The following is a 24,920-nucleotide window of genomic DNA, read 5'->3' on the forward strand; positions in this document are numbered from 1 at the left end:
GTCCTGGGATTTTTGCTCACTGTTCTTGTGATCATTTTGACCCCACGGGGTGAGATCTTGCATGGAACCCCAGATCGAGGGAGATTATCAGTGATCTTGTATGTCTTCCATTTTCTAATTATTGCTCCCACAGTTGATTTGTTCACACCAAGCTGCTTGCCTATTGCAGATTCAGTCTTCCCAGCCTGGTGCAGGTCTACAATTTTGTTTCTGGTGTCCTTCGACAGCTCTTTTGTCTTCACCATAGTGGAGTTTGGAGTGTGACTGACGTTGTGGACAGGTGTCTTTTATACTGATAAGTTCAAACAGGTGCCATTGATACAGGTAATGAGTGCAGGACAGAGGAGCCTCTTAAAGAAGAAGGTACAGGTCTGTGAGAGCCAGAAATCTTGCTTGTTTGTAGGTGACCAAATACTTATTTTCCACCATAATTTGCAAATAAATTCTTTCCAAATCAGCCAACGTGATTGTCTGGATTTTTTTTCTCATTTTGTCTCTCATAGTTGAGGTCTACCTATGATGCCAATTACAGACCTCTCTCATCTTTTTAAGTGGTAGAACTTGCACAATTGGTGGCTGACTAAATACTTTTTTGCCCCACTGTATGTGGTTCTATATGGTTAATAAATGGCTTTGCTGATACGTTGGTTTAGGCCTCTAATGGTGTGGCATAAAGAAGTAACTATGGTACTGTATTTTAGGTTGCTTTTAAAAAGTGCCTTGAAAAGCTTTCCTGTTGATTTAGCTTATGGGCAGACTGCACATGTTATTATGTGCATAATAATATGGTTTTTGAATGTCAGTTAGTTTTGCCAATAATGAAATAACTGTATACTATTTTTTTTTTTTTTTTTTTTAAGAAACCGATCCTCACAAAGATGTCTTGAACAACAAGAAAATAAAAATCCACAAGATGTCTGACTTCAAAGGGTTGGCAGGTAATTCCATTATGAATGATTGTGTCGTACTACTAACTGATCCATACAACTAAAACTGGTACTATAATGATGTGTTTAAAAACAACATGAAAACGTAGAGCAGCATGTCTCCTCTGGATGGATAATCAATTTGTTTTATTTTGCTGTTATCAATTAAGACTCTGCACCAAGTTGCATCACCAATCTTTTCTCCAAATATCACACAATCACCCTCTCTGCTCCTATCAAGACCTTCTGGTCTCAAGCTCCCTTGTCCCCTCCTCCCATGCTCATATCCAGGACTTCTCCAGAGCCTCTCTCATCCTCTGCAACTCTCTACCTCAATCTGTCCTAGTGTCTCCTATTCTGGCTGCCTTTAGTCAATCCCTGAAAACTCCTCCCTTCAGGAAAGCCTATGCCTCCAAATAAACTTTTTTCACTTCCATCAGCTCATCTCCCACAGTTATACCTCCTTTTGTACCACTTGCCCCACCCTATTAGATTGTAAGCTCTTATGAGTAGGGCCCTCTTAACCCTCTTGTATTTTATTGCCTTGTACTCTCTCACTTCATTGTAAAGCACTGCGCAAACTGTTGGCATTTTATAAATCCTGTATAATAATCATCTTTGTTTTTTTAGCTTGTCCGAGGATATGTCGGTATGTTTTAAAGGTCATGGTACAAGCAATACAGCTGTTTTGGGTACTGATGAAAATTGATCCACCATCTTTTATCCTTCTTCAGGTAAAGGTGCTATCACATTTAAACTTTGCTTAGCTAAAGATATCAAAATGTTCATGTAAACCTTCATTCCATGTAGATATACACAAAAAACAATTTAAAGCTTACTTTACTTCTTTTTTTTTTCATCAGCACAATGAACAGTGCTTACATTGAATGAGAAGTGTCCCTTGTGCTGGTGGATGCTTTCTCTGTTCAAATGTTCAGTATTTCCCCCTGCATACCCCTGAGGCAGTAATCTTCTGGCACTTCAGGGGTTAACCCAAGCCACAGGACCTATCATAGACTTGTCAGGTGTGCAGACTATTCTCAACCTCTCCTTTCCTCAACTATCCATAGAAGTTGTGCTATAGCTTCCAGCAATAAAAAGTGCTTTATAAATGGAGGATGGGTGGATGAATGAAAGGTCTGTCTGTGTCTGTGGAAGCTGTAGTTCAGATTCTTGGGAGGAGGTGGAGGGGGGCAGAAAGGGTGGACATTGTTCGCATTCTTGACAAGTGCCTATGACAGGTCCAGGTCCAGCACCAAAAGATTGCCACTGCACTGGTGTGTGTGTGTGTGGGGGAGAGGGGTTGATGACTGAAGATTTAAATGAAGAGAGCAGTCACCAACACAAGGGACACTTTTCATTCAATGTAAGTACTGTCCCTTGTGCTGAAAAAAAAAATAGTTAACTAAAGTTCAACTTTAATTCAACTTTGTATTCATTAAGAATTCATTAAATGTATTATTTAATATGAAACTGGGTATCTTGTAATCCCCCATACAGCAGGAACAGGACTAGGAGCTGTTCAGGTGTGCCACATGCAGGGTAAGAGTAAGCACAGGAGTAACCTCATTGTTCTATTGTTGCTGTTTTTATTCAGTTAGAAAGCTGGGGACGCTAGAGAGAACACTTGTATTCCTTAAAGGTAAATGGTGTCGTACACCTGGCTGTGCTATATAAATCTCAGGAATGGATGGACAGAACTACAATCCTTTGGCTGGTAAAACAATTCCCATATATGCATTTTATCTGCCCCTGTTTAGCTGTATGCTTTTTATGAACAATTGATTATTAGACACCAGCAGGCTGAATCCAGTACTAAGGGCTAATTCACACTATGTGTGGTGACAAACGTTTTACTGCAATGTAAAACGTTTGTCACTGCAGGAACACACAGGAAAAAATGTTTCCTATGTTTCCCATTCACACTGCAACACATCGTGCTGCAGTAAAATGCAGACATGCTGCATTTTATCGCAGTGCACCATGTACTGATACACAGAGTTGGACTTTTTTTTTTTTCTGCAATTAGTCAATTGGAATTGAATTACCTCCTGTGTTTTCCCTTTTTTATTTGTATATTATGGGCACAGTCTCAGGGCATATCTGTTTTCTGTTTTTTAAGGTAGAATCCACCAGGTTTACCTAGCATTGCAGTTACATGGGTCTTCTGCTATCTTCGAAGATGCAAGCTAATAATTGATTGGCACAACTATGGATACACGATCATGAGTCTGACACACAGACCCAGACATCCAATCCTGCTTATTGCAAAATGGTAAGTACATTTTCTAATGTGTTTTGAATCTAGGACAAATCTTTGCCTTAAAAATTATGTTGAATATGTACACAGGTTCGTTTAACAACAGCCTTTTCATTTATTGTAAACGTATTCTAATAACATAAGGGATTTTGTACAACCTTAAAGGAAAACTATAACATTTCTGTGAGTTATATTGTTTTAAGTTTATACATTTTTTATTAATGTTTTTTACCATATACAGCATTATTATCTTTTACAGAATTTTACATTTACCGTACTCTTAAAATTTTCTTTAAATAATTAAACCAGTTATGTTCAATTACACTATACATTCCTTTAATAAGCTGTTAAAATAGAACTGAAGCCAAAACTGTTTTTTCCTTTCGTTTTTTTTTTTTTGTTGCTGTTTGTATTACATTTTGTCATTTTTCTCCACTTCCTCTTCTGTCACTAAGATAGTGAGAAAGAATTTCCACCTCAACCAAATGCTGGCATTTTATTTTCCAATTGTATGAATGGTAATCCTTAAGGAGATGTTTACTGCTTATTTATATTGGCTAATTTTTTTAAAGCTAAACTCCCGGATTTTTCCTAAAACTGCCCTTGCAGTGGAACTTTCGCTGCACTGGAAAGCTTACCGCTTCTTAAGTCGTAGGAGTAGAGGAATAAGCTGTAACACTTACTTCTGCAGGCTTCCACCACACCGTGCTAACAGTCCCTTATGGCTTCTTTTCTTCAGCACTCTGGCCAGCAATTCTTTCTGCATCCAGGGCCTGTCACTTGCAAATAACTGCTTCATGAGTGATTACATGAGAGCAGTTGCGACTAGCTTCAAGAGCTGTCTGTCTTTTATTGCTTTCAATGGGGCTGCCTCCTGCAGCTAATCACCAGGAACCCCCACTGGGGTTCCTGCATGTAATCTCACATGTCCTCATTCCCAAGTGTGAATAGGCCCCAATTTCTCTGCTCCACTTAATGAGCAGTTAACCATTGCAATGTGGGGTCTTTATTTTGCTGCATCCCCTTTTCTATTGCAGGTATGAGAAAATATTTGGCAGACTTTCAGATTACAACTTCTGTGTGACAAATGCAATGAAAGACGATTTGATGCTTAACTGGAAGATAAAGTAAGGCTGTAGAACAGATGAGTATGATTTTTACTGGTTAAAATTAAAATGATCAAATGCACATATCTTTTATTTTTCCTATATTCTGTATATTACAAATTTATTTTTTTCTTGTCCATTGACCACCTACAGAAAGATTGGACACTGGAAAACTAAAAAAAACCAGCTTGTATGTGACCTTGTGTGAAAGAAACTTTCCAGACCCTGTTCTGGTAACAAGTCCTCCAGATATTTGTACACTTACCATCACTTACCACACAAGCTTGCCTCTAAGGCGTTGCAGGCTCCTGCTTTTACTCTGAAATCTCAGCCTTTTCAGCCTCTATTGATGTGGTGTACTCCACTCTAAACCCATATTATCAGCCTGTTGCTTCTACCAGTGCTGTTCCCAGTCATGGGTCCTTTAACACCCCAAGACCACAATAACTTTCCCAGTGCACCCTGTGTTCCAAACGGACTTCTACAGAGAATGGAAACACCCTGACAAGACGTTTGAGAACCTAAAACACTTATTAGTCTTGTATCTGTTTGAAGAGGACTTTGTTAAAAAGTGGTCTGTCCCCACTGTGGATCCAGAAATGTTTAGTGTGAAAAATGTGTCACACCAAGATTCTAGAGTTCATGGTTTTATTACAAACATATGGCAGGTGCTACATTGTCCCCTTCATCAGGCCTTAAAATAAGCAGCAACTGCTTGTAGGGACTTGAATTGAAAGTTAAAATCTCACTCAGCACTAGGTCACCGGCTGCTGAATGCATTGGCTGTAGTACCTACCATATGCTTGAAATAAAACCTTATTTTAGACTCTAAAATCTTGGTGTTTACTTGCACACGCATAGCAAACAACCTATCTCCAGTGCAGAGATTTTAAGAGCCAGTCATTGGCCCAGCAATATTTTCAGAATTGCAGGTTTGATCATGGTTCTCCCTTTTAGACAAGTCTAAGTATTCAGAGATGCAACATTGGGAGCAAACACAGTCCTTGTGCACCTAAGGCTCCAAATGTAATGAAAGTAGTCACATTTGTCACAACTTTTCACAGCCTGGAATTCTTCCTTGTACTCCCTAAGCTCTGCTGTTCCCTGAGTAATAAGTTAGATTTGGGTAGCCCTTTTTCTTTTTAGGTGCCACGGTCTGCTATTAGCGACATGTCTGGTACCAAACCAAAGGTATTTCACCCTGCACCTGCAAGCATCATGCCTAAGACCTAATTTGTAATATGTGTAGGGTTGAACTTGATGCAGGGACTTTTTTTTTTGTTTCTCACACAACTAAAGGCAGAACGTTTTTTGCTCTATTTGCCCTGTTTACCATTAACATTGAAGGTGAAAGTAAAAGAAATTCCCAAATTTTGGGTTGTCCCAGAAAACTAATAGAGTGGAAATCTTTCAATATGGACACTAGTTCTGGTGACCTAATGGTCCCCAAGGAACTCCCTTAATTTGCAGGGATTTCTTCTCACTTTCTGTCTTGTCTATGGGACAGGAAGTAAAGGGCAATCTCCACAATGGGACACAGATGGGAAAAAGTAAACTGCCAGGGGTTATAACCGTCTTTTACTCTATCCCAAATGTGGAAAAAAAGCCTATAGTTCTACAGTATTTTAATGCTCCTCCTAGGTTTTTCTTCATCATCCCCTATCTAAGTGGATTGGAAACATCACATTTCCATACCCATAAGCAGTTCTTAGCACTTACCCTTTTTGCAAAGGTTTTTGTTTGTCAAGAAATTGTCTACGCCTTTTGCCTGTCTGTGCCCCTCCTTAATAAAGCTTTGGCGCTTTCCAAAAGGATGTTCATTTTTACTTTTGACTCATATTTAATCCTTACTCAAAGCCAAACTTCAGGGAAAAGTAAAACTGCTTTTTCTGTCCCTTAGACCAAAATGAGCATTGATACTCCTTGCAACACAGAGCTGCCCTACTGCAAGCAAGAAATTTTACTTTTCCCCATACAGATTTTTCTTTCATTTGTTCATTTTATCCTACCAAAGTTCTTCATGTAGTGCCAACTGCACTATTTTCCCTTCATAGCTTGCCAATTTGTCAATTGTCAAATAACTGCTGTTAACTCCTTGGCGCTGACGTGACACAAATATCCGGCCTCACAGAACTGGGATTTTTTCCATGTGGCCCGGGACTCTCGATTTTGGGTCACATGATCACTGTAATAGCCTTTGATTGGCTATCACAGTGATCAGTCACTGTGAAGCCTGTCCCTTGTTTTTTTTTTTCTCTCTGAAACTGTAAAAAAAGAAATACCTAGATCAAGGTTTGATCTAGTTCAGTGCCAGGGTTAGTGTTAGGGTCAAGGATCAAAGGTCAGGATTTAAAATTTTTTTTTTTAATGTAAAACTTTGTTTTATTACTATTGTTTCTGGGCTGTACTACAGGTACAAACAACAAATAGCATACACATATATGGTATCACTGCGATCGTTGAGAGCTGGAGAATTTATTTTGGGTTGTTCTTTGGTGGTAGGTTATGGTAGTAACAAGGAACTCACAGCTAAATAAAAAAATATATATATTTTTAAAATTATTTTTGGTCAGTTTTCCTTTGATAATAAGAAAATAAAATCAGGGGATATCCATTACCATTTACCACTAAATGAAAGCCCAATTTGTCCTGAAAAAAAACCAAGGTATAATCCACCTGGATGTACAAAGTAGTTGTGATTATATGTAGTTGTGTATGTATGTATGTCAAAAGTTGTAAAACTTTACTTAGGCTTTAATATTTGTTTTACACTTAGGCTTTAAGATTTGTTTTACCCTTAGGCATGAAAGGGTAAAAGTACTTCAGTCTGTTCTGTTAAGTTCTGCTACACTCTCCTCATGTTCCAACCATTTATCAGCAAATATTTTGCTTTTATATCCTGTTAGGTAAGTAATGACCAAGAATTATGCAGGGGTGAATTTGTTCCGTAATGCACCCATCCTCCATTTTTAGATAAAATGAACATTTGTACTGATGACCTATGCTGTTTTTAATGAAATCAGGCGACCTTCCAATGCTGTATATCATATTAGAATCACGTGTCAAAGTTACACAATACCATATTCTGTTGCTGCTCTAGTGGTCTGTTTTAATTATTCAGCGCAAATTGACTTCTCATTTATTTATTTTTTTACTGTATGTAAAAAAAAAAGTTTGCCTTTCACACCTACACTCAGTTTGTTCATTGATGTTTTTTTTCAGAGCGATTACTCTTTATGATAAACCTGCTTCAATATTCAAAGAGACTCCAGTTGAGCTGCAGCATCAGTTATTTATGAAGCTAGCCAAAGACTATTCTCCATTCAGATCTCAGTAAGTGTGGTAAAAAGACTGATGTACAAATTATAAAGTTATGTATTATTATTATAATAGCAGTCCGACATCACTAACCTGATCAATCACTGTTTTTGGTAGAAATGCTATTTCTACATGGCAAATAACTTACTAGTAGGTGTAGTAGAGTAATAGAAATCCAACAGACCCAAGGAAAAATTGTCTGAGTACGGGACAAAACAACTTATCATCCAAGGGAAATTATATGCTACAGTGAAGTTGTAGGGATGTCCATATAGTCAAAGTTGTATAAACTTGCATATAGGAAAAATAGAAATAGAAATATATAAAGAGTATATAGCACGAGCAAATACATAAGCACATACAAAGCTTATAACGTTCTCTGTTGACTTTCAACAATCCCTATTCAGATTGCAAAAATTGGCATGTATGCATTAATCCCAATTGGAACTGTATTCTACAATTTGTTCATCTCTCCTGTTTCATATACAAACATTGTATAATATACAAAAAATGTATTCCTGCACGTTGGAGTCTCTGTCAATGAGATATATATATATATATATATATATATATATATATATATATATATATATACATACATACATACATACATACAGCTGTGGTCAAAATAATAGCAGTCAGACATCACTAACCTGATCACTGTTTTTGGTAGAAATGATATTTCTACATGGCAAATAATTTACTAGCTGGTGAAGTACAGTAATAGAAATCCAACAGACCCAACAGTCATGACATGCATGCTGCTGATTCTGTGTAATTGAATCACTAATTGAAAGGGGCATGTTCAAAATAATAGCAGTGTGGAGTTCTATTAGTGAGGTCATTCACTCTTTGAAAAACAGGTGGCAATTATTGCCCTTACAGTTGTGGCCAAAATTATTCAACCCCCACTGAAATTGAGTGTTTTGGCCAGTTTGACATTGCTTTTGATCATTCAGTCATCTTGCTTACATTTACATTAAAGAGGCACTTGTAGGTCAGACAAATATAACATAACAGTTATAATGAAATAACCACAAATGTCTTTTCTGTGCTCACAGCATTATCAGTTTTATTCAACCCCCAAGTGACATTCAATCTTAGTACTTAGTACAGCATCCTTTTACAGTTATAACAGCTTTTAAACGTGAAGCATAGCTTGACACAAGTGTCTTGCAGCGATCTACGGGTATCTTCGCCCATTCTTCATGGGCAAAGGCCTCCAGTTCAGTCACATTCTTAGGCTTGCGCACTGCAACTGCTTTCTTTAAGTCCCACCAGAGGTTCTCAATCGGATTTAAGTCTGGTGACTGCGATGGCCACTCCAAAATGTTCCAGCCTTTCCTCTGCAACCATGCTCTAGTGGACTTGGAGGTATGCTTGGGATCATTGTCCTGTTGAAAGGTCCAACGTCTCCCAAGCCTCAGGTGTGTGACGGACTGCATCACGTTTCCATCCAATATCTCCTGGTACTGAAGAGAATTCATGGTACCTTGCACACGCTGAAGCTTCCCTGTACCTGCAGAAGCAAAACAGCCCCAAAGCATGATTGACCCTCCACCATGCTTCACAGTAGGCAAGGTGTTCTTTTCATCATAGGCCTTGTTCTTCCTCCTCCAAACATAGCGTTGATCCATGGGCCCAAACAGTTCTAATTTTGTTTCATCAGTCCACAGAACACTATCCCACAACTTTTGTGGTTTGTCCACATGGCTTTTGGCATACTGCAGTCGACTCTTCTTATTCTTTGGAGACAGCAAGGGGGTACGCCTGGGAGTTCTGGCACGGAGGCCTTCATTACGCAGTGTGCGTCTTATTGTCTGGGCTGAAACTTCTGTACCCACATCTGACAAATCTTTTCTCAGTTCCTCAGCAGTCACACGGGGACTTCTCTCCACTCTACGCTTCAGGTAGCGCACAGCAGTCGAAGTCAGCATCTTCTTTCTGCCACGACCAGGTAGCGTTTCAACAGTGCCCTTTGCCTTGAATTTGCGAATGATGCTTCCTAAGGTGTCTCTTGGTATGTTTAACATCTTTGCAATCTTCTTATAGCCATTGCCCTTCCTGTGAAGAGAAATCACCTCTTCTCTTGTCTTCCTGGACCATTCTCTTGCCTTCACCATGTTTGTAACCACACCAGTAAATGTCTAGAAGGAGCTGAGTATCACAGTCATTTTAAAGCTGCCTAATTGGTGCTTATTATGCTTGATTGCTGCTCGGTGACATCCACAGGTGTTTTCAATACCTGATGGAAAGCACCTGTATGAACCTCTGTTCTTCAGAGTGGTAGTCTTTAAGGGGTTGAATAATTGTGGCAATGAAGAAACCACATAAGAACCATTTACTACTGTATTACATAAACAATTGATGTCATTTTAGTTGCATTTGGGTAGTTACAACGTCCTTGTAGGATTTGATTCTGAATACAATTCCAAATGTACACTATAGTCCCTAAACCCCTTTACAGCATTGGGGGTTGAATAATTTTGGCCACAACTGTATTTAAGGAAGGAAGGCAGCAAATGTTGTACATGCTGGTTACAGTGTATGTCTCTCTGAAATTCTGAGGAAAATGGGTCGTTCCAGACATTGTTCAGAAGAACAGCGTACCTTGATTAAAAAGTTGATTGGAGAGGGGAAAACCTATAAAGAAGTGCAGAAAATGATAGGCTGCTCAGCTAAAATAATCGCAAATGCTTTAAAATGGGAACCAAAACCTGAAAGCCGTGGAAGAAAGCGAAAAACTACCATTCGAATGGATAGAATAGCCAAAATGGCAAGGACTCAGCCAACAATCAGCTCCAGGAAGATCAAAGAAGGTCTAAAGTTACCTGTGAGTACTGTTACAATTAGAAGACGCCTATGTGAAGCCAAGCTATCTGCAAGAAACCCCCGCAAAGTCCCACTGGTGAAAAAAAGACATGTGCTGAAGAGGTTACAATTTGCCAAAGAGCACATTGACTGGCCTAAAGAGAAATGGCGCAACATTTTGTGGACTGATGAAAGTAAGATTGTTCTTTTTGGGTCTAGTGGCCGGAGACAGTTTGTCAGATGACCCCCAAACACTGAATTCAAGCCACAGTACACTGTGAAGACAGTGAAGCATGGTTGCGCAAGCAACATGATATGGGGATGTTTCTCATACCACGGTGTTGGGCCTATTTATCGCATACCAGGGATCATGGATCAGTTTGAATACATCAGAATACTTGAAGAGGTCATGCTGCCTTATGCTGAAGGGGAAATGCCCTTGAAATGGGTGTTCCAACAAGACAACGACCCCAAAAACACCAGTAAACGTGCAACATCTTGGTTCCAGACCAACAAGATTGACGTTATGGAGTGGCCAGCCCAATCCCCGGATCTTAATCCAATAGAAAACTTGTGGGGTGACATCAAAAATGCAGTTTCTGAGGCAAAACCAAGAAATAGAGAAGAACTATGGAAAGTAGTCCAATCATCCTGGGCTGGAATACCTGTTCACAGGTGCCAGAAGTTGGTTGACTCCATGCAACACAGATGTACAGCAGTTCTCAGAAACAGTGGTTATACAATAAATAATAATTAAGTGATTCAAAGGAAGCAAAATCTTCAAACATTTTTCAGTTTATATAGTGAATGTTTGAGTTTGTAAAGAAGAATACAAACACTGCTATTTTTTTGAACAGTCTAATATTCACTTTTCTTCAATTCCCAATGCATTTGTGTGTATGGAAATAAAAGCTATTAGAAGGATTCTGAGCTTTATTCACTTTTTTCAACACACTGCTATTGTTTTGAACACAACTGTATATAGCGCCAATAGTTTGCTCAGCGCTGTACATTATAATGGGAGACAGTACACGAGACAGTACAGTAACAATACGATTCAATACACGAGTGGTTTGAGGGCCCTGCTCCTTGGAGCTTACAGTCTAGGAGGGAGGGGATAGTGGTACAGGAGGAAATAGCTGTGGGGGATGGAGTGGTAGGAAGAGTGGAGGAGTTCAGTAATTAGCTGAGGGCGGGGTAGACTTTCCTGAAGAGAGAGGTTTTCAGGGTGCGCCTAAAGGTGAGGAGAGTAGGTGATAGTCTGATGGATTGGGGTAGGGAGTTCCAGAGGATGGGAGAAGCCCTGGAGAAGTCCTGGAGACAGGCATGGGAGGAGGAGACCAGGGAACTAGAGAGTAGGAGGTCTTGTGAGGAGCGGAGAGTACGTTTTGGGTGGTATTTGGATACCAGATCGGTGATGTAGTTTGGGGCAGTATTATGAACAGCTTTATACGTCAATGGTAGCATTTTGAATTTTATCCGTTGGGCAATCGGAAGCCAGTGGAGGGATTGGCAGAGGGGGGTGGCGGATACGGAGCGGTTTGTAAGGTGGATGAGTCTGGCCGCAGCATTCAAGATTGACTGAAGCGGGGATAGCCTGCGGTGAGGTAAGCCGATGAGGGAGTTACAGTAGTCAAGGCGTGAAATAATAAGGGAGTGAATGAGTTGCTTAGTGGTCTCCAGGGTTAGAAACGGACGTATTTTGGAGATGTTGCGGAGGTGAAGTCTACATGAGTTTGTCAGCGATTGGACCTGGGGCTGGAAGGACAGATTGGAGTCAAGGATGACACCTAGTACTCTGGCTTGAGGGGTGGGACTGATGGTGGTGGTGTTGGTCTTGATGGAGAAATCGGGGGGGGGGGCATGGGCTGGGGGGAAAACTAGGAACTCAGTTTTGGAAAGATTTAGTTTGAGGAAGTGGAGTGACATCCAATCCGATATGTCACTCAGCAGGCTTGTGATACGGGCGGAGACTGAAGGGGTGAGGTGAGGGGTAGAGAGATAGATTTGCGTGTCGTCGGCATAGAGATGGTGGTTGAAGCCATGAGAGTGTATCAATTGGCCAAGGGAGGAGGTGTAGATGGAAAAGAGAAGGGGCCCGAGGACAGAACCTTGAGGGACCCCAACAGAGAGGGGGAGTGAAGAGGAGGTGGCAGTGTTATAGGTAACACTGTAGGAGCGCTGTGATAGATAGGAAGAGAGCCAGGAGAGGGCGGAGTCTCTGAGGCCAAGAAAGTGTAGTTTTTTGAAGAGGAGGGGGTGGTCAACCGTGTCGAAAGCCGCAGAGAGGTCGAGGAGTAGGAGCACTGAATAGTGGCCATTAGCTTTGGCAGTTAGCAGGTCGTTGGTGAGTTTGAGTAGGGCAGTTTCGGTGGAGTGTAGGGGGCGGAAGCCAGACTGTAGGGGATCAAGGAGGTTGTTGTCGGTGAGGTGGGAACTCAGGCGATTATAGACTAAGCGCTCTAGGAGTTTGGAAGTAAATGGCAGCAGGGAGATGGGTCTAAGGTTGTTCAGGTCTGTTGGATCCAGGGAGGGTTTTTTAAGTATCGAAGTGATGTGCGCGTGCTTTAGAGTAGAGGGGAATGTGCCAGAAGAGAGGGAAAGATTATAGATATGAGTGAGGGAGCGTAGGATGGAGGAAGAGGGTGATCGTAGGAGTTGTGAGGGGACAGGGTCAAGGGGGCAGGTGGTGAGGAGGGCTTCAGAGAAGACCTTAATGACCTCTTCAGTGGTAGCGAGGTCTAAGGAGTGGAGTGTTGAGGGGGTTTTAGTGTGAGGAATGCTAAGTGGGGTGGGAGTCTGGGCAGTGGCGAGGTCGAAGGAGTGTTGAGGGGGTTTTAGTGTTAGGAATGTTAGGTGGGGTGTAAGTCTGAGCAGTGGCAATGTCCCTACGAATTGCGTCCATCTTGTTTTTGAAGTGGTTAGCAATCTCGTGGGCGGTGAGTGAGGTACTTGGGTGGAGGTGGGGGCGGAGAGAGTAAAGAGTTAAAAGTAGAGAAGAGCCGGCAAGGACTGGAGGAGAAGGTATTAATGAGGGTAACAAAGTAGGCTTGCTTGGCATCGTAAAGGGAGGAAGTGTAGGTTAGGAAGGCGGATTTATATCGGGTGAACGCTTGTTGGGATCTGGTTTTGTGCCATAGTCATATGTATAAAATGTGTAATTTTTTATTTACTAATAAGGACTAAAAGACTGCACTGACCTGCTTTAAACACCAGACAATAGACATACCATCCTATACACACTATACTTAAAGGGTAACTCCCACTTTTCTGAAAAAAATACAGCAAAAAAAAAAAAATAGCATGGATGTACAATTGCTACACAAGCCATGTTGCAATCTACAGCTGCCGTAAAATTCAATCCAGTATGGCAGCCTGGAAGTATTCTGTACACCAGCCAATGGGAAAATTCAGACCCCAAAGGGTTAAATACATCTAAAGGGATGTAGACACTGCAGCTTTTCTCATTAGAAAACTGAGAGTGCACCAAGTGATTCTAATGAACCAGTCTCTCCTATTCAGAATCCGTATCCAGTATGTTAGTGCAACAAATGGTAGGAATTTTTGCTACTAGATTAGTTAAAATCCTTGCAATGTTCATTGATTACCCAGAGCGGTTCACATTTTTGTAAAAAAAAAAAAAGTGGCATTACTTTTTAAACAGGCTGACATAGTGGGGCTCCTTTTACAAGTGTAAGTGAAAGATTAGTTTAAACTTGGCACTAAGTACCTGAAATAAATGCATTATATTGCCAAAAATATTGGGACACCCCTCCAAATCATTGGATTCAGGTGTTCCAATCACCTCCATCGCCACAGGTGTATATATTAAAGCACCTAGGCATGCAGACAGCTTCTACAAACATTTGTGATAGAATGGATTGCTCTCAGGAGCTCAGTGAATTCAAGCGTGGTACAGTAATAGGTTGCCACCTGTGCAATAAGTCCATCCATGAAATTTCCTTGCTACTAAATATTCCACAGTCAACTGTTAGTGGTTTTATAACAAAGTGGAAGCAACTGGGAACAACAGCAACTCAGCCATGAAGTGGTAACATGACAGAGCGGGGTCAGCGCATGCTGAACTGCACAGTGTGCAGAAGTCGCCTACTGTCTACAGGGTCAATAGCTAAAGACCTCCAGACTTCATGTGGCCTTCAGATTAGCACAACAACAGTGTGTAGAGAGCTTCATGGAATGGGTTTCCATGGCCAAGCAGCTGCATCCAAGCCTTACCTCACCAAGTGCAATGCAAAACGTCGGATGTAGTGGTGTAAAACAGTCTGGCTATCCAATGGACACGTCTGGGTTTGGCGGTTGCCAGAACAGTACTTGCCAGACCTCATTGTGCCAAGGGTAAAGTTTAGAGGGGGGATTATGGTGTGGGTTTGTTTTTCAAGGGTTGGGCTTGGCCCCTTAGTTCCAGTGAAGGGAACTTTTAAGGCGTCAGCAAACCAAGACATTTTCATTCTCCCAACTTTGTAGGAACAGTTTGGGAATGACCCCTTCCTGTTCCAACGTTACTGTGCACTAGTGCACAAAACAAGGTCCATAAAGACATGGATGATTGAGTTTGGGGTGGAGGAACTTGACAGGACAGGCCTGCACAGAGTCGTGACCTTTGGGGATGAATTAGAGCGGAGACTGCCAGCCAAGCCTTCTCGTCCAATATCAGTGCCTGACCTCACAAATGCGCTTCTGGAAGAATGGTCAAACATTTCCATAGACACACTCCTAAACCTTGTGGACAGCCTTCCCAGAAGAGTTATAGCTGCAAAGGGTGAGCCAACTCAATACTGAACCCTAGGGACTAAGACTGGGGTACCATTAAAGTTCATGAGCGTGCAAAGGCAGGTGTCACAATATTTTTAGCAATATAGTGTATGTCTTATATAATAAAACATATTTGAAGAAACAGAGAAAAGACAAAACTTTATTCTAATTGTATATCTGTTTTAGTAACTGCTTACCATATCTCAGTTTCTAGGCATTCCAGAAATGAGCCTAATTATGTGTTATCTAATTTTCTTTCTCATCCATTGAGGGACACAGGTATTCTTGCACTATTGGGTTTTATCACCGCCTACAGGAGTATCAAACATTGACAAGCAAACAAAAATTGTAGGTCAACCCAAGCTAACCCTCCTACTCAGCATGCCTCAGTTTTATGCTAGCATCCTAGGACGATGGAAGTCTACCCTTTTTACTAGCTTTTTTTTCCTTCAATCAAGATTCCTGCTATATCGATGCTAAGGTTGTCCCTATATGCAGCAATACGGATCAGCGTTCCCTCAGCTTGAATTTGGTGTGTCATATCTAGACCTGGAATGTGAATTTCGGACACTGGGTTCAACTTTGGGTGCATTCCAGACATGCATATATTGGTAAATTTAGTTTCGGAGGGCTTCCCAGATTCAGAACAGTGACACAGCACTTCCCTTGCCTCTGAAGGCTCGCTTGATGAACAGGCCGTTTGAACGGAGCACAAGAAGCTACTTTATTAGTGGGTCCACTGAATGCCTTTTAATTTTCTTTCTACCATTTTTACTGAGGAAGGGGGTTAACATTGAAGGGCTGAACGTTGACATCATCAACTGGGTGGAGTGTCATGCACACCTGCTCTGCGCTTTTTCTCACAGTTCAGTTGTTGTTGAGAAAGCACCTTTCCACTGGTGTCGGCTTGGCAAAGCCATGCAGAACCCTGATTCTTCATCCATTTCTACTGCCCGCCTACAGAGACCCGATAAACTTTGGCCTCCTGACCCTGCACCTGCTTCCAAGTAGCTGGGTTTCCTAATACCAGAGGTGTTGCCTCATACCATGACCTAATTTGTGTTGCACCTTTCAGTTCAGCCTGTCTGATTCTTGTCAAAGTGGTGCAAGTTTTGCTGTATCGGGTGCCTCCAGCTCACACTCCATTAACTGCTCTGGTGCCTGCAGCATGCCCCATTGAAGGGACCAATGCCTGTGGCCTGGAGTTTAGCTCTCAACTAGAGTCTATGCCATCTTCAAAGTTTCCCCTAGCTCATTCAGGCATTTCCACTTCTGCTTTATCCAGGGGAGAGTTTGCTGTAGTCATGCAGGATTTTTTTAGAAAAATAGAACTAATGTTCACTGACTTCTACCACAGAGGCTTTAAGAGTGCTCCTGCGCTTTCCCCTGATTAATCTCTATCTGATCTGCCCATGGCCTCTGAGCCTTTGAGACTCTAATGTGTGATGCTGAGTCTCTCTAGTCCTGAACAGATGAACATGCATCTGAGGAGTCACAGTCCTCTGCCATCACTTTCAAATAGAAACAGTTGGTTGCTCTTGTTAATGCAGTGCACACCACAAAAACAAATGGATCAGCCTGTAACTTTAAGCAGCATTTTCGCTAGTCTAGGATCCTTTAGGGAAATCAAGAGCACGGTGGTGCACTTACTGTTTGCAGTCTTCCTTTATGGACACTAGAAACATTCTTATCGGAGGTCTGTACCTCCCAAATATCTATCATCCTTGTCTTCATTTGATTAAGATTTTGTTAAAAATTGGGCTGCCCCCTATGTGGATTAGGCATTATCCTGTCTTAACATAATGGCTACCATCTCAGTAGAATAGGAGTAGTGGGGGATTGCACGTTTTTTTAGGACTCCACAAATAAGTGATTGGAGGCCTGTTCTAGAGATCCGTTCTCCCTGTCAAGCCCTGCACTGCAACCACCATGACTGATCCGTGAAACCGCGACTGACTGGCCTGAAGCCAGGGGATCTGATCACTAAAGGAGTTGATTCCTTGGTCATGAATGGTTTGTAACTCATACCTTCAGCCTTAAGCTATGGTGTGGATGTGTTGCTATATGTCTCCCGCCTTATTTTGTACACAAGTTTGCTTTCAGTGAACATGAAAAGGACTTTTTTTGGGTAAAATGTTGGACTGTGGAACCTGTATGTAAAAAGCACTCTTCATGATATTCAAGGGACTATGACTTTTTAGTGCTGGCCTGAATGCCCTCATCAAGGATGCCACCAGTGGCAAGAGTACTCATCTGGGAAGACTCACCGCTCAACAAAGGCTAAGAAACGCCCTCAAACTCAAGACCCAAACTCTGTAGCCCAATCTTGGACTTCCAAGTCCCCTAAACAGTCAAGAGAAGTTATCTTCAGCATGGGGATACGCGCCCACTTTCCAAAGTGGGGAGACATCTGTTAGGCTTTTCAGCGTCTTGGTACAGACTACATTTTAGATGTTTGTGTGTGTGAGGTAGTTTCTGGGACTACAAACTAAAATTTCTTCTTGGGTCATCTCTTCCAACTTGCCTGTATTTCTGCACCAGTTGGCAGATGACCATACAGTCCTTGAAGAGCAGGGTGTCATTGCCTTAGTACCTGTGACAGAGCAGTTCCAAGGATTCTGCTCTAACCTATTTACAGTCCCTAAACCAAAATAAGGCATCCATCCCATCTTGGATCTCAAAGCCCTAAGTGTCTTCAGTCAGGCACAGAAATTTTGTATGGAATCTATTAGGTCTTTCATAACCTCTCTTAAACAAAGAGACTTTCTAGCCTCTGTGTACTTCAAGAATGCATACCTGCATGTCTTAATTTTTCCCATGTATTAGCGATTCCTATGCTTTGCTGTGGGCCCTCTGGACTTCCAGTTTTTGGCTGTGCTATTTGGCCTATCTTCTGCGCCCCAGATGCTCAACAAGGTGCTAGCCTTATTGTGCTCTCAGGGCATTCACTCTTTGGAAAACCTAGATGATATTCTGCAGCTGGCATGGAATCTAGCAGATAATGTAGCCTGGACTGTTCCAGACATGCAGAAGTTAGGTTGGATCTTGAACCGTCAGAAATATGTGCTGGGACAGATCCACTGCTTACAATATGTAGTCCTAGATACAGCTCAAGCCAGAGTTTTTCATCAACAGGAAAAACTTTAAACCCCTCGCTCTCAGACTCTTCAGCATTCCTCTGACTCTTCGCTTCTGTATGAGAGTCTTGGGACTGATGGTAGCCTCCTTCAAGGCAGTCCCATTTGTGCAGTTCCAATACAAGAGTCTTTTGTATTGGAATAAGTCAGTTCAGTCCTTGGACAGACTCATTTCATCCCGTCTTCTGGAAGATCCTTATCACAGATTCTAGCCTGACAGGCCAGAGAGTAATCCTGTGAATCTTGTCTCTTGATCAGCATACTGAAACTTTGGTCGATTTAGCTGTCCCTGCAACACTGGACCTCCTGGCTGGATCTGAATTAATTCAGACAAAATAATAGCAATGGTGTACATCTACTATTAAGGAGAAACCAGAACTTTTGCTGCAGTAAAAATGGTAAAGTGGAACTTTTCTAGGTAGAATTTCACTATCCAGTCTTGTCCACCGTTACATCCTAGGCATAGACAATTGGCAGACAGACTTTCTCTCAGCCAGCAATGTCTGGACCAGGGGAGTGGACCTTACCCCCAAGGCTGTTCCAGGACCTGTGTCACAGGTTTAGGATGCCAGATGTGGACCTCCTGACCTCCAGGTTCAACAACATACTGGACAGGATTGTCTTAAAGTACAAGGAACTTCCAGCAGAAGCCACATAATCTGGTAACTCTGACAAAGTGATATACACCTTTTTCTCCCTTAAAACTCTATTCTCAATTTCTTCACAGGATTGAGATGGAGGACATTTCGGTGAACCTTATAGTTCTGGATGTGTCCAAACATACAGTATATGGTATTCCAACCCGTTTTGACATCACCTGAAGGAAAACTCCCCCCTTTGCCTGGATATAGTTGGTCTGTGAGACTTTGTCTCTCAGCCACTATTTGCTTTAGAAAGACTGACTCTCTCTTTGTCGTTCCTGATAGCCCCCATAAGGGTAAACCACGTTCTTGTTTTACCATTCATGATGGTTCAGACACACCCATCATTTAAAATTATAGGCAGCTCAGACACACCCATCAATTAAAATTATAGGCATAAGGACCTGGTACCAACCTTTACTGTCAAGGAACACCATACTAGATCTGGAATGCTTTCTGATATCTTCGGTATCGGTCTACTATTTGTCAGATATGCAAGGTTACCACCTGGTCTTTGTTCACATGTTCTGAAAGTTTTACCAGGTAGTTGTTCAGGCATCATCTGAAGATTTTTTTCAGGTGCCTCTTTGAGCTGCAGGCAATCTTCAGTGCTGCTGTTTTTTTTTTTTTTTTTTTTAATGGGCCTGTTAAGGTTTACTTTGATGTTGCCCACAGCTCAGCTGTGTTGTTTTTGGATGTCCTGACCGCACAAGACTTCCTGTGAACCTCAAAAATGTTCTCAGAATCTTTTATACTGCCAATAAAATATTTATTGGAGTCCATTGAAGGACACAAGTTCCAGCCCTCTGTGCTTATGATCGTGTTCTTATTAATGCTTTGCCCCAAAATTCAGGCATGCTGGGAGTAGGACGGTTATTCTGAACTTGCTTGTAGTTTGTTTGCTAGTGTCCAGTTGTCCTGTAAGCGGCAGTAGAACCTAACAGTAGAAGACTTTTCCTGTGTCCCCCAATGGAATCTAAGAAAAATATGTTACAGTGAATACAACCCCCCCCCCCCATTTAAAAATTAACATATCTTTTACATTCAGAGTAGAATATGACAAGTCAGAAATTGAAAGATCTGCATTCACAGAATTCAACAGAAAGAGCAACATTGTTAAATACAATGCTGGAAGACCTGCACTGCTAATCAGTAGCACAAGCTGGACAGGTATTCTGCTTTTTTTATTCTATTCTTAAACAATAATAACGGACAGTTTTTAAAGCTAGTTATCTACTTAAAAAGTGTACATCATCTTTTCTTTATTGTACTGACACACAGGAGTCACACATTTTTCTTCCTGAATTTAATTGGAAAATGTGTGAATCTTTTGTGAAAACGTATAAATAGACCCCTTCAGTGTCAATCTATTCTGTTGCACTTGGTTTGAATAAGCAAGTTAAAAAAAAAAAAAAAAATTACCAGCTTATTGGACCCTGTGACTATGGATTTTAATTGCTATAGGATAGAACAATTGTGTGATGCAATAAAGTTGCACAGCTTTTCCATTATGTTGAATGTTCAGTTAAAATTAATACAGCCAACTGCCTTAAAGCACTAGAAATCCCTTATTGCTTGTGTTTCTATTTAGAATAATCCAACTTCTATACATGTTCAGTTTAATAATTCTAACACTTATATGTCCCTTTGGTTACAATAAATAAATACAGAACATGAAATATGGGTTTCTTTCGAACCCATGGGTTTGGACTTCTAATAGCAACTAAACAATGATTCCTAGCCTGGTCTTTTGGCATCTTCCATGTAGCTTCCTCTGTTACCAAATCTGAACTTCAGAAATTGCATAACTTTTAAAACTTTGCTGGTTTATTAGGATTAAAGTAAAATTTGGGGATATATCTAGCTAATCTTAAAAATGCTCTCTCCCCCTCCTAACACTGTTACTAACTAACCTGTGCAAGAAAGATCTGTATACTTACCTTTTTTCAGGCAGGTCCGATCTGGTCGTGATCTGGCTCGCCTGTGTCAGCCGACAGTGGTTTCAGTAGAGAAGAAGGATGGGCTATAGTAATCCTATGGGTTTTGTCACTGCTCCCGAGCATTGGTAGTTGTTGTGGAGCACTCTCTGCTCTCCCCTTCAGCTGATGCTGGCAGACTCAGGGATCATGTGAATTGACTGAGGTAGACTGAAAATAGGTAAGCAAAACAGTTTACTCTTACACAGGTTAGACAGAATTGGTGTTGTGAAGGGGGAGGGGACATTTTTAAAATTAGGTATACTCTTAAATTCTACTTTAAGTTCAGCGAGATGTATACCGCCTCATGGACTTGTCTTTTATTTATAATTTACATTTTTACTGAGCGTGGGAGTAAAGCTATCGTTAACTGACATTGGAATTTTGAGTTTCTGATTACAGCATCCACGCTTCCTGCCCCTCCTCTCCTCCTCTTACCCAGTTACAGAATGCTTGTTTTATATGAACCCATTTGCAAAATACAAAGTATTCTATAAACAGGACAGCGGAGGGTTGGGCAGATGAGGGCTGTGTAGCAGAGCGCATCTCTGCTGTCATAGCACCAGGAATATAGTAGTAGCTGTACAATGTACTCCAGTGATTAGTAAAAATGTAAATAAAAGAGAAGTCCACGAGCTTGCATACACCTTGTTGGACCTAACCCCTTCTAATGCAGCATATTTTTATTAGTGTTGCAATTTCTGAAGTAATAAATAATTTTAATTAACCACTTCCCTTCTGGCTCATGTACATAAATGGCCGGACGGGAGCAGTGCAGGAGCGGGTTGCCGTTCATAAACGGTGCACGCATTTTCAGGCCGATCGCTGTACCGGACCTCTGTGTGAGGTCCCGATCATGTGATCACTGATTGACCATTGCTTACTACTAGTGAAATCTGTGAATGATCACAGAGGTCACATGGTACAAGGCTATTCACAACAGCCTTGTACCATGTGACAAGCTGTGACCAATCACAGCTCTCACAGTATTTCTCAATGGTTGCAAGAATGCAGCCAGAGAGCTGGAGAAATGATGGCTTTTACAGCCTTTATAGGTGTAAAAGCAATCGGTGTAAAAAAAAAAAAAAAATCTTCATCACCCCCCACAAGTAGTACAGGGTCACTATGGTGACCCTGTACTGCTAGGGTGACAGTATGTTTAAAAAAAAAACTTAAATAATAATATAAAAAAAATAAAAATGAAAAAAATTTAAAAATTATAATTTTTGGTTATAAACTAAGTTTGTTGTGTTTTTTTTTTTTTTTCCTACTAAAATACATTTTGGCCAATATTTATGAAGAAAGATTATTTGCAAAATTTTATAAGAAAAACAAAATTTCTAAATTTTTGGACTTTTTCATTTATATAGCAAAAAAAAATAAAAATCCCAGTGGTGAACAAGTACCACCAAAACAAAGTTTTATCTGTCTCAAAAAAAATGCTAAAAAATTTATATGGGTACAGTGTTGCATGACTGTGCAATTGTTATTCAAAGTGTGATAGCACTGAAAGCTGAAAATTGACCTAGACAGGAAAGGTGTCCGGACTTGAACTGGTTAAAGTAAGAACCCAGCTTTTGATCTTTATATTCTGTAATGTAAATCTAAAGCGACCTCCCTGAGAGTTAATTTTTACCCATGTCCACATGTGGTTAAGCAGTTCTTCTCAAAATCACTGTACTTTTCTCAGGTGGCTGAGTACATCACAAACTTTAAAACAAAGATCTTTATTTCTTTATTGTCCATTAAAGGACACAGGAAGATAGGAATTTAGACATCTGGGATATACTGCTGTCTGCAGGCAGTTTGAACACTGGTAAATAAACCTCTCTAAGCCAGTCCCGTATAACCAGCCTCCAACCATCATGCGACCATTTTTTGCTAGTGTCCTATTGGGTTGGACACCTTTTCACCAGTACTTATGAGAAAAATTCCAGTTATATTTTACTAGACCTTTTATGATATTATGTCTTCAATTTTTTTCTTCATTCAAAATACTTTGTATTCCAAAGGAATATATGAGCCATTCCTCTGCAAAGTGTCTAGTGTATCCTCAATAAAGCTTTGTAGGCTGTACCCAAACCCTCAGTCTGTGAACATGTACATTTTTTTATCAGCTTGCGCACAATTAATGCAGCAATCTGCTTGCAGAGTTTCAAAGCATTCTCCTGAAGAGCTTGCATTTTCATATGACTCTGCTGTACAAGAAGCCCTTCATACTCTGATGCAGTGCGTTCTTCCCTGCGATTGGAGAATCAACCTGTTGTTCCAGGCATAGGATCTTTAACCACATGCCGCCCAGCCACTGTAGAAATACGGCGGCAGGGCGGCACGGCTGGGCAAAAACACGTTTTAAAACGTGTGTTTTTAAAACAGGTAGGGGGCGCGCGCAAGGCGCCGCCGCCCTACCTGTACCGCCGATCCCAGCCGCGGATGTCAGTCGCCGGGTCACAGCCAGTGGTTACCGACTATGTCCCGGCGATTGGCGGCAATCGCTGACAGAGATCACAGCTGCAGTAGCTGTGCTTTCTGTCAGTTCCCTGACAGCTCCAAGACACGCTGATGGGGACAGAAGAGTTTCTCTCTCCCGATCAGTGGTGTTCCCTGCAGTACACACCCCCGCCCCCTAGTAAAACACTCCCCTCACACAGTTAACCCTTTCCCTGAATAATAAACTTAACCCCTTCCTCCCCAGTGCCATAAGTACAGTGTCAGTGTTTTGTTTTTTTTTTTTTGTCTTGCACTGATCACTGTATTGGTGTCACTGGGGATGTCAGTGACCCCAAGTCAGTACCCCCCAATGTCAGAATGTCCGCTGCAGTCCCGCCATAAGTCGCTGAGCACCGCCATAAGTCACTGATCGCCGCCATAAGTCGCTGATCGCCGCCATTATTAGTATAAAAAAAAACCTAAAAATCCCAGTATCTTTCCCGCCATTTGTAAACGCTATAACTTTCACGTGAACCAATTAATTTACACGTATTGGGTTTATTTTTTAGCAAAGACATGTCGCAGAATGCATTTTGGCAGAAATTTATGATTAGTTCTGATTTTTAAATTTTTTTTATACTGCACATGTTTTATAGCAAAAAGTCCAAAATATTGTTTTTTTTCCTCAAAATTGTCAGCTTTTTTTTTTATAGCGCAAAAAATAAAAACTGCACGGGCGATCAAATACCACCGAAAGAAAGCTCAATTTGTGGGAAAAAAAGGATGTAAATTTCATTTATGTACCATTTTGCATGACCGCGCAATTGTCCGGTAAACTAGCGCAGCGCTGTATAGCAAAAAAATGGTGTAAATTGCAGTATCTATACCATAGCTTGTAGACGCTATAATTTTCACACAAAGCAATCAATATACACTTATTGGGATTTTTTTTTACCAAAAACATGTAGCAGAATACATTTTGGCCTAAATTTATAACCAACTTTGAGTTTACTATATATTTTTTATAGCTGAAAGTAAAAAATATTGTTTTTCTTCAAAATTTTGGGCCTTTTTTTGTTTATAGCATGAAAAATGAAAAAAGCGCACAGGTGATCAAATACCACTGAAAGAAAGCTCTATTTGTGTGAAAAAAGACGTAAATTCCGTTTGGGTGCAGCATTGCATGACCGCGCAATTATCAGTTGAATTAGTGCAGCGCCGAGTAGCAAAAAGAGGCCTGGTCATTAAGGGGGGTGAATCCTCTGGAGGTCAAGTGGTTAATAGATATTGCTCTCAATACCTTCCCCTTTATACTTGGTTGGTAAATCCTTTCTCTGTGAGGAATGGGAACAACTGGTGGAATCATGGCTACCTCCTGACAATGTAAAGAGCTATTTTTCCTTTGGAAAAGAATTGATTGACATGTGTTTTTTTTTTCTGTAGACATCCAGTCATTCACATAAATAAACCTACTATCAAACTGTATTAGTTAGATTCCTTTCTTTGGTCACAGATTAAGATGGCTGATATATCTGTCCATCC

The 24,920-nt window shown here is 41.0% G+C and overlaps 1 protein-coding gene across 1 annotated transcript in view; it reads left to right on the forward strand.

Moving 5' to 3' along the window:
- The window catches only part of ALG1 (ALG1 chitobiosyldiphosphodolichol beta-mannosyltransferase), a 68,615-nt gene that overhangs the window by 10,115 nt on the left and 33,580 nt on the right, over positions 1 to 24,920 (forward strand). The window contains exons 2-7 of the mRNA XM_089692002.1: positions 861 to 938; positions 1,557 to 1,660; positions 3,053 to 3,201; positions 4,224 to 4,313; positions 7,515 to 7,625; positions 20,021 to 20,142. Of these exons, the coding sequence (XP_089548128.1) occupies positions 861 to 938; positions 1,557 to 1,660; positions 3,053 to 3,201; positions 4,224 to 4,313; positions 7,515 to 7,625; positions 20,021 to 20,142 (654 nt within the window). The remainder of the gene's footprint in view (positions 1 to 860; positions 939 to 1,556; positions 1,661 to 3,052; positions 3,202 to 4,223; positions 4,314 to 7,514; positions 7,626 to 20,020; positions 20,143 to 24,920) is intronic.

Source organism: Staurois parvus, unplaced genomic scaffold (assembly GCF_062004578.1).
Source record: "Staurois parvus isolate SC_StPar_1 unplaced genomic scaffold, SC_StPar_1.0 ptg000022l, whole genome shotgun sequence".
Taxonomy (NCBI): Eukaryota; Metazoa; Chordata; class Amphibia; order Anura; family Ranidae; genus Staurois; species Staurois parvus.